The sequence below is a fragment of the Sinocyclocheilus rhinocerous genome, unplaced genomic scaffold, assembly GCF_001515625.1.
Source record: "Sinocyclocheilus rhinocerous isolate Xijiao unplaced genomic scaffold, SAMN03320098_v1.1 scaffold2135, whole genome shotgun sequence".
NCBI lineage: Eukaryota > Metazoa > Chordata > Actinopteri > Cypriniformes > Cyprinidae > Sinocyclocheilus > Sinocyclocheilus rhinocerous.
The window spans coordinates 203,160-213,921 of record NW_015653505.1 but is presented as its reverse complement, the minus strand read 5'-3'; the positions used below and the strand labels follow the sequence as shown (position 1 = coordinate 213,921).

Below are 10,762 nucleotides of genomic sequence, written 5' to 3'. Positions count from 1 at the left end.
TAAAACACAATAGGTGTTTGACTGAAGCAGCACTGCACAGACTGTTCTGTGTGTGTCATCAAAGTACAGCGAGAGCGATTAGACAGCATTTAACATTACCAGCAGTACCTGTACTTTCACTCAAGTAATGGAGTTGAGTACTTTGTCCGCCTCTGCGGATGAGCGATACAACTCAGACAATACTCTTCGCAAAGCCCCTGCGCTCGTGACCACGTTGCTAATTGCACTAATCTTGCGTGTAATAAAACCCAAAACAACCCAGACAAATCATGAATTGCATCATGTGGGCTAAAAACACCTTTCATTGGTAATAATGCAGTGCACTGGTGCATGTACTGTAGAGTTTGTTTTCTGAGAATAATGTCATTCATCGTAATGAGAGCAGAAAACAGGTGTGGCTTCAAAACAAGTGCTCGAGCTTGTCAATTTTATTTGTCAGTAAATTGAGGAAATTATTTAGGCAAGAGCATAGTTCACCCAAAATTATTTTCTGTCATTGTTTAATGGTATTGTTTTTTTAATATTATGTGTATGGCTTACGTGCAAAACAAAAGGAGATTTTAGGCAGATTGTCTTCATGCACCATATTTCAACATATGCGAATGAAATTAGGTTCTAAATTATTCTGAATAAATATTATTTTAGACATTTATATTACTGCAAAACATTGTATTTGTAATCTTCTATTCAAAAAAAAAAAAATCCTGAATTTTTCTTTATCACAGTTTCCACAGAAATATGAAGCATCAAATCAGCATATTACAATTATTTCTGAAGTATCATGTGACACTGAAGACTGGAGTAATGATGCTGAAAATTCAGCTTTGATTACAGAAATAAATTACATTTTAAAATATATTCCAATAGAAAACAGTTATTTAAATAAATTATTTAAATAAATGTAAATATTTATGTCAGCGCCAATAGCCTTGTGGGCAGCGTGCCGACATACAGCACCGTTGCGCTGTGCACCATTGCGATCCTTTCCCGATCCCACCCCGTCTCTCCCACTTCGCTACCTGTCAACTCTGCTCTGTCCTATCATAATAAAGGTGAAAATGCCAAAAATAAATCTTTAAAATTTAAATATAATAAGATTTTACGATATAACTTTTTACTGTATTTTTGATCAAATAAATACAGCATTTGTGAGCATATGAGACTTTTTTCAGAAACATTCTAAAATCCTATGACATCAAACTATATATGTGTAGTTATTAAATGGAAAAGAGCAGCGTGAACATTCTTCAAAATCTCTATTTTAGTATTCCATCGAAGAAAGTACATGATATAGGTTTAAAACGAATCAACATGGACAGAAACTCCATTTTTGGGTGAACTCTTTAAACAAACCTCTAAATATAGATTAGAAGAATGAACAAGTGTGTGTTTGGTGCTTGTTTCCTCTGAGTCTTTTGCAGGTGCTTGTCATACGGCTGCCGCTGATCTCACACACCAGCTGCTTACTGACCCATCCATCAACACAGAGTCCTGTTTACCCAAATACCTTCATCACTGTCACTCAGAGGAAGGGGAAGGAGAGAGGAAGATGTGGGCCACTCAGCAGTGCTCGGCACATCTGCTCAATGATAAACAGAACAATGCCACGACGACCACTAATCTTACACACAAGATCAAGGACACGGGAAAAAATACAACAGCAGACAGAGAGCAGGGGGAAGCAATGAAAGAAAGAGCCTTTGTTTTAGCATATAAAGAAGAAGAAAAGTATAGGAGATAAGGAATCAAAATGGAAAACAGGAAAGCACTTATCTATTTCCATGTGCTTCGGCTTTATCTATAAAACTTCTCATAGATTAGCCTGATGTATAATCTATTGTCTGTCTCCTCCCCAAAATAACCATATATGGAGCTTACAACGCCTAGTTTTAATATGCACAACCAAGTCTGCATATCAATTCCAAATGGATATTCCCAACCATGTCATTTATAGGTTACAATTCAATACAGCCTATAGAAATTCATGTGTCTACACAATTTTCTGGATGGGAATATGCACATGGAAATAATGTGCAGATGAGGTTATTCATTATAAAAGTAGGCATTGTAAGCTCCATATATGGTTATTTTGGTGAGGAGACGGGGTGGGAATTCAAGAACGAGCAATTTTTTGTCTAAAACTACTTAGAAGGAAATGTGACTCTCAAATTTAGAAAGTGTAATGAGTGATTTAAGGGTGTTCTAGATGGTTTCCCTGGTATTGACGCCTACCTTCGTTGCCAATTTCTTGTCTAAAACTATTTTGAGGGTCTGTCCATATAAACTTTTCTTGTCCATTTGATGAAGTGGAACGCACTCCAAAATGGCGGCAGGGATTCCCTGATGGGAAGTGATTGAGGACATTTGCCAGAGCGTGTCTTAAAGTGAAGTGGAACGCACTCATGATGGTTTCTATTACACCTAGTGGTGTCATTCACGGCTGCGCACAAACAATGAGAGATGAGATATGCAGCGAAATTGAATACTTTGGGTAAAGCCCAGAGTATACTTCAGTTTTTACATGTATGCTAACATAGCTGTACAGTATGTGTGACATAATGAAATTTTGTTATCAGCATTGTCCCGCACAGCCCGATTTTTTAGAACCGTGCATACTTTATATGCTTTATTTTTTGCAAGAATTAGTTTGTCCACAATGCGGCTGGACCATTTTACAGTGGATAATAAAGCTGAAGAAATGGAACAACATTAACAAATTACTGGAGACGCAACAACAACAGACGCCCATGTTGTTGAGCGCTTGTGTGAATGGACTAAGAGATCCTCTAGAAATCAAGATTAAAATACCTTTTTAATTCTTATAACTTTGGGAGAGAAATAGCAATGGGGGGGGGGGTTGTAGGTGATTTCATGTATGTTATACAGTATATGGGGGTTATCCTTCACTGAGGTGATGGCAGTTTTCGGTCTAAAACTATTTAGAAGAAAATGTGAGTGGTGCTTAGTTGAGCAAAACTATCTGTTAGCATACAAGTGTAATGAGTGGTTTCTAGGGAGTTGCCAGGTGGTTTTAAGGGTGTTCTAGATGGTTTCTATCCAACCTAAGGTATTATCCTTCGGATATACTTATGTAGAGTCCAAAGTATACTTACATGACACATACGCTAACATATCTGTACAGTACGCATTATGTAATGATGTAATTAAAGACTTCATTATTCACATGGTGCAGATGATTGGTTTCTTTCGCATTAGCAGTCAGTGAGCTTGCTACTCAACATTAAAATACTTGGCTAGTGCTTGCTGTAGCAGTTGCAGTGCATCAGAAATCCTCCACCTTCCCCAGCTCCACCTGTATAGATCTGCTATGGGGTGATTGCATGTACAGTATCTCACAGAAGTGATATATTTACAAAAATGTGAGGGGTGTACTCACTTCTGTGAGATACTGTATGTTAAATATGGGGGTTATTCATATAGTATTTGTGCAGCGCCAGTATTTCCTACATGCTCACAGCAGCATGTTTGTGGATGTATCGACAGTAGCAAGTCTCGGTACTCGCTCTGCTGCAGCAGCAAGGTAGCATATTTATCTTGCCAAGACCAAACACATTAACATTGCCATGCATATTACCATGCTAAACTCTCCGAGAGCTGTCATGACAGAATTGTGCATACATTGTGTGCTCAGCTCACACATGCACCTTGAAGCCTGTGTTCATGTACGCCATTAAATGAGTACACGTTGAAAGTCTATAAGCATACTTTGGGCTTTAGGGGTTTGTTCAAATCCCTAACTCTAAATATGCACCATTAACAAGTACCACTAATGATTTAACATACTTAGGTCAATAACTGTGCATGTGCAAACGCTGTAAGATAGAGACTTGGCCTTGCACAATGCAGATAAAGTTGTACCACGCTGTTTCTGAGAGTAAGAGCATTCCACACTGCAATACACACATGTAAGCATGTTCCTGCTTGAGTGTATCAGATCTTAGATATCAAAACAAAGCTTTATTTTCATGCTGATTGCAGCAGGTCTCGATAGCCGTGCAACATCATCGGTCTTGACCTCTTTGGCTGTGCTCACACGCAAACTGCGTCCTCACCGTGGAGATGTTGCTTGACGTATGACAGTAGTATCTATGAGTAAACTCTGTCATATTTAAGCATATTTGTGCATTATCTAGGATAAGCCTTTGGTTGGCTACCACCCAAATGCTCCTGCAACAACGCACAATAGGTTTTGGTTAGCAGCCAAACAAGGCTTACTCGGAGTTAGGCTTTGATGTCCTCTCTGGCCTACCTACCAATGCAGACCAGGGTTGGGGAAGCTCCTTTTGAAACTTGAGCTTGCTTAGCTGCAAGCTAGTTCAAGATTATGTTGCACAGGAACTCAAAATTAATCGGTAATTTTTATTTTATTGTGTTTTTCTGTGAAATTTTATATTTACCTTAGCAATTTTAGTTGTCCATGACTTTAGCTACTTGAGGTAGTTGTCAGGTTTAGCTACTTGAGTGCAATATAATTTTTGTATTATTATACTATTATAGCTTTCATAATTATGAAAAAGTTATGAAAATTAAGTTTCATAACTATCATAATTAGCTTTTTCAGTTTTCATTGTAATTTTAGTGTTTTTAGCCATTTCATGTGATTTTGCCATTTTTTAAACCAGTTTTTGTCTTTATTATTATTATTTTTAGCTCTATTTTTAAACTAAAGGCAAATTTTCATTTAAGTTTCTTACATTTTTCGTCTAATATGTTTTATTTTACTTGAGGTTTAATTCAATTAACAAATATTATTTTTATTTTATTTTTTTAGTTTCAGTTAATGAGTTTGAGAGAGAGAACGTTTTAAGAGATATTTTTTCTTTATGTAACCAATTTTCCACTTACATAATGTGATATATTTCTAACTAAAATAGAATATTCAAGGAGAATAAATGTCAGACTAATTCTTATCCATTGAAAACTAATTAAATTAAAAGGTCAGAGTTACATACAAGAATAGTAACTGAATGTGAGTTTTTCAAAAGGAGTGGTAGCCTATGTAACTATTTTGCTATTGGTATAGCATTATTAGCAAGATGCCACATTTTGCTGAAACATTACAAAATAATTTTTGGAATTAAACCAGGAACATCTATTAAGAAAGAAAATTAAGTCCATTTGGATTTCATGTTGATTTCAATATGTCTTGCTTAGCTGTAAGCAGTGGCGGTTCTACATTGAATTACACCCTGGGCGAGACCCCCTTCGAGCGCCCTATCTAATTTGCATATTAATGTGTTCTTGGAGCAACATTTAATGAAAAAAGAAGTGTAATAATTGGAGTAATAATTGGCAACATTTTAATAATAATATCTAATATTTCATAGGAATATTGATGTATAATTTATTTCCATATTCACTTGTTGTGTCTCCCAAAATGCCTACCTATTTTTATTAGCCATTTCACACAATTCAGAAAAACAAAAATGTGCAGGAACTATAGGCCTGTATTTATAATACTATGAATGAAATGTGTGTTATTTGGAAGAAAGTCGAGGTGTGACTGACTTTAGCCCACTAATTCCATTAGAGTATTGCTCTATACAGTGGATCCCCCCACCCCTATTTTGAGAATAGCTGAGCTAATGTCACACTACTGAAAAGGTAAGTTAGCAGCACCGCTACATGCAGCTAGTTACTCCCCAACACTGAGGGAGAAGCAAGGATGCTAGTTAATATTTCTTAAAAGACATTTTTTGATACGACTTACACGCGCTGCAAAGAACACACCTTCCAGGTACAGCAAACATGCTCAACCACACCTTTCTTTCCTTCTTCCATCTTAGGGTCTCCTTAATAAATGGCTTACAGGGATGAGATGAGACATGCACAAACACAAACACACACAGTTAATGTATAAGAAAATACGCAAAGCCAGTAATTGGAGGATGGTGAGAGAAGTCTAGTCTGTGTCTCTTTGTGTAAACTGTCTGGACTGCTCCTGGGAATTTCCCTTAATTTTTTTTCTCCTCGCTCAAGCATTGCAACACACTGTTATTCTTGTGAGGGCTTGAGGGTTTGTCTTTGGTGGCAGAGGTCTTGGTCTGTTAATTCCTCCGGACACACTGAAGCTCTGCAGGAGCCAGAGACACTGGGGATGATGAACAGTGCAGGAATTGAGAGAGACGGCAGAGGAGAGACAGAGCAGAGGGTTTTTCCTCCCCCATCAATAATACTTTTGTACGTACATATATATATATATATATATTGTCCACTCATGAGTGCTGCAGAGCAAACCAAAATAACTTTTGCTGTCATTCCACTGCCAAGCTCCATTACAGATGAACATATTTTGGTCCCACTGTTCTGGCACCGATGCTGCATGGCATTTCAAGACACGTTATTCCTCACTTGCTCAACTTTCACTCACTTTCATAAGAGCCAATACTTTGGGACACCAAATTCTTCATTCTTATTCATGCCTCCACATTTTCAAAGTTGGCACAACATGCTCGAATATGAGACAAATGAGAACAAATAGCATCTGTAAAGAGCACATGACATGCAACACAATGTCATGGTAATTCGTAACAATTTTGGCAAACTGAATAATTTGTATGAATTAGTACTTTTGTACGATCTTCTTGTGTCTTTTTAATATTCAGGGGTGTACTTTCATGCTTATACTAAAAATTCTATGTTTTCGTACAATTCACATTGTGCAAATTCATACAAACCGGCACCTAGTGAAATAGTAAAATTTTCCCGTGAAATCAGGTTGACAAATTATTGTGGCCACAAATTAAAAATTTATTCCCATGGTTTATTAATTTGTTCCCTTGTTTTAGGTAAATCATGGGAATTAATAAGTAGAACTTGGCCACAATATACCTAAAACAAGGGAACAATTTAATAAGTTGTGGGTATAAATTAATATGTTGCCACAGTTTAACTAAAATGTGGACATAAATTAACAAGTGGGGCTCTGTACATATAAAATTACATCGACTAAACTTTGCTTGTTTTATATAGCTTCAGAAAACTTGTAGTGCAATAGTTTTTTTTGTTAGTTAATTTATAACAATTTCTACAAATATTTTTCTTCAAATATTTTGAAATAAAAATGTCAAGTGGTGTAACCATCAAATCTCAAAAACCTTTTTTTTAAATGAAAAATATCATGCTTTTTTTTTTTTGAGTCATGAACAATATCATGTTCTCTTATTGTTACTCCATATGACCTGAATAAAAAATGGATCTAAAAAAATTATTAACACGTAGTCATGAAGGCCTAAAATGGTCCTCTGAGTTTGGTTTTCTTGTGATATGACGAAACTTGGCATCTGTATGTCAGTTACAGCATACAAACAGTCCATCTGAAATCACATATCGTCTGAGTAGGTACTACATTTTAATTTGAACTTACTTCACGACCGGTAAAAAAAAAGAAGTATGTTTTCTATAGTATGAATATGGGTGGTATGAATGAAACTCGTATGTACTACATTCGCCATGTTGTTTCTATCACATGACCTACCAGCGTCATGGGATAGTAAAGTGTCTATTGAATGCACTGGTATAGGTCATCCAGGTAATTTCTGCCTACTGTTTTTTTGAATACTATGAATTCGGACATACTACTCTTTTAGTGTACTTTTTCCGCATACTGTATAGTAGGGAGGTAGTCAAATTTTGGACGCAGCATAACTTCTATTTGGCAGACAAAAGTTTTTCCATATGTTATTATTCTAAATGTACATATAGTATAATACTTAAAACTATAAATTGCTTTGATTAAATTCTCCTTTTGCATTCCACAGAAGAAATAAATTCAGGTTTGGAATGACATCAGAGTGAATAAATGATGACAGAATTTTCATTTCAGAACTATTCCTTAAAAGTCCCTCAAGTAAAGAGCTTGACCAGCTAGAAAGCATGCAGTGTTTGCACACGATAGAAGTTAAACTTACTATTCTCATGCTTGGATGGATGGGAAGGAGAGCAAAGGTTTTTGGTTTTGGCAGGAATCCCAGCTTGGCATGGACCGCCGGTGCTCGAGGTATGTGTGGGTCTCCGTGTGTCCGTCTTACAGAAAAGGTACAAGTATGCATCTATGTGCTCCATGGAGGTTTCCCACACACACATTACTGATAGATGTGGTTGCGCCGTGACTCATTCTCTTTGGCAAGGCAGCATCTCAGGGGACTTCAACTCCCATAGTCCCTTCTTTCTCTGCCTATTTTTACCACAGCCATAACAAATGTTCCCTCATTTGCTTTTCCTTTTTCCTCCATATCAAACTGTCACTTGATAGCCATCCATATCAAAACGTCTTTCCGTATCAGCCCTTTCAGTTCAGCTCATCTGACCTCATACCCCTTCCCCCCTCTGTCTTCATTGAGATGTCAATCATGAACTACATAAACGCTGGATTTCCAGATTCTTCACCTGCTGAAGCTTTGGTGTGTGTGCGTGGGTCCTCACACATTCCTCTCCATCTTACGGCTAAAGCCAGGGTCAGGAATGCAACTCATGCTTGTCACACACACACACGCTTGTATGAAACGAAACAAGAACATGCACAACCAGAATGCATTGTTATAAAACAAAATTCCAGTCTTTGGTATGAGCGGAATGGATGGAAAGCTTCCAGAGAATTCTGTTATTCACTTTTACCTCACCAATTTGCACCAAACCCAATTTAGAAAGTAATATGTGTGCCGTGTCTATTTTATCAGCTATTGTTTCAACTCTAGGACATTGTGCTCACCTCCTGCAGTCTGCTGTCTTCACCTTCTCCTTTTTTTTTTGTAGCCTATTCAGTGTTGCTATCTTTCCAATAATTTCCCCTCAATAGTTGTCAGTCTGTGATGCTTCCTGTCTCAGTGGGGCTAATTAAGGATTCGCCCATCTAAAACTGAGGAGAACACTGGTTCAGCAGACCCTGAAACTCACTCACCCTTATTTCTCCTGTTAGACATTAGTCTGACAGAACACGGCTAATGTAAACACCTCCTGAATCTGAACGAAATGTGTTAACTATTAACTTTATAATAGCTCCGAGGAAAACACCTGGCTAACTCACCTCCAGAGTCGGAATATAATGCAAAATATATTCGTTATTTTAATACACGCGACGGTTTATCTTTCAAGTACACGCGACGCATTTTTTGTCAGAATGTCACGTCCTCATTTGTCAAATCTTGAGGAAATGCAGAGCGAAGTGAAAATAATTTATTATTAATAGTCTTAATAGGTTTAGCAAAGCGACACATTCCGATTTCTAGTGGTAGATCATTTCTGAACAGATTTGTAAACAAACACGGTGTCTTCGTCGATTTGCTTGAGTGACTGATGTCGCTTGTCGTCACCTACTGACGTAACCCGCAGAAAGGGTCACTGAATGAATCATTTTTTAAAGATTCGAGTCACTGAGATGAATCAAAATCCCCACCACTGCAGTTTTCACATTCACTGACGCGGTGACTTGAGAGGCTCGTGGTTAGCAGAGATTATCTCGTCCTGAGGGGGCGCGCGGCTCGTTGAGTTTAAGATGAGGAGATGAGAGAAGCTGCAGTTCATTCACTGTCAGATCCTTTCCACGCTGCGAGACCTGCTGAAGTTTGAACCAAACCACTTTTATGTGAGGACACAGTGTGGACGGTGCATAAAGATGGACTATTTTGGATAAATGTGAACCCTTTGTCCCACGATTTTGAGCCTATAGGAGTACATATGGATTAATTTTTTTTTAAATAAAATTCTGATGCGGTGAAGGGATGAAGGATCGCTTCATTCACGTTTTCTTTTTCTGCGAAATGATCTCGCGCACTGATTTGTGGGTTTGACTTAATTTAATGTATTAAAAGGACAAGAACGTATTAAAAGGAGTTCGTTTGCTTTCATAGAGTCGATTTTAGGGCTCGGTTTGTGAACTTGTCGGACTTGTGAAGAGTTTATCCTTTGAGAGATTTGTCTGTGGGAAGGCATGTTCCCTGGCTCCACGCGGGTTGGAGCATCTTTGCGGCTCCGGTCGGGAAGGTTTCGCCTGCGCTGGGACACATTTGGACCACAGGGGAGATGAGAGCCGCGCTGATCCACTTTCTCTTCTGCTGCTCTCTGCTTTCAGCAGCCGCTGAGGTAAGATCAACATCTAAACACCTATGCATTGAGGATAGAAGAAGAAGAACACGATGGGTTTTCCTTAAGAGAGAGATTCCTTTATAAATAGAAAGAGAGAGCGAACATTTATAGTAAGGCCTGTCACTACGCAGTTCTTCATTATAAATTAAAGGGTTTTAAAATCGTATATCAATTAATTGTATATGAGAAACGAGAATGTCGAAGATGATGGACGTTCTAAAATCTATTTTTTAACCCATAGTTTTTGAAAAATACATTTTCTGAAATGGTTTAAACACATGTGGAAAGTTCTTAGAAATGTAATATCTGCACTCATGGTTACATACAATTGAAAATAAGAGAGACAATTTTCTGCACATAAATGTGTCAAGTGGTGCAACCATCAAGTTCACTGGACTTTCAACACACGTGTGCACTTAATCATTCACAATGTTTTTAATGAATTGTTTGTGCATTTATGCATGTAGAGTTATAAATAGCCTATTAAGAATTGATAGGGTTTGATCCACAAAGCTAGTTTTTCACAAAAAGATGAAAATGTGAGATATTTTTAAACCTAATGCTTGACAGTCATGAGGGTCTAAATGGGACTTTTCTGTTTTCTTGCATGTTGGTTATTTTTATAAAGTTATATAAAGTCAGGAAGTTTTTTTTTTTT

General features: G+C 37.4%; 1 protein-coding gene across 1 annotated transcript in view; it reads left to right on the top strand.

The window, feature by feature from the left end:
- The first annotated feature begins 9,483 nt into the window (after nt 1-9,483).
- The window catches only part of pdgfaa (platelet-derived growth factor alpha polypeptide a), a 12,952-nt gene continuing 11,673 nt past the window's right edge, over nt 9,484-10,762 (top strand). Inside the window, exon 1 of the mRNA XM_016522889.1 lies at nt 9,484-10,101. Coding sequence (XP_016378375.1) covers nt 10,042-10,101 — 60 coding nt within the window. The 5' untranslated portion in view covers nt 9,484-10,041. The remainder of the gene's footprint in view (nt 10,102-10,762) is intronic.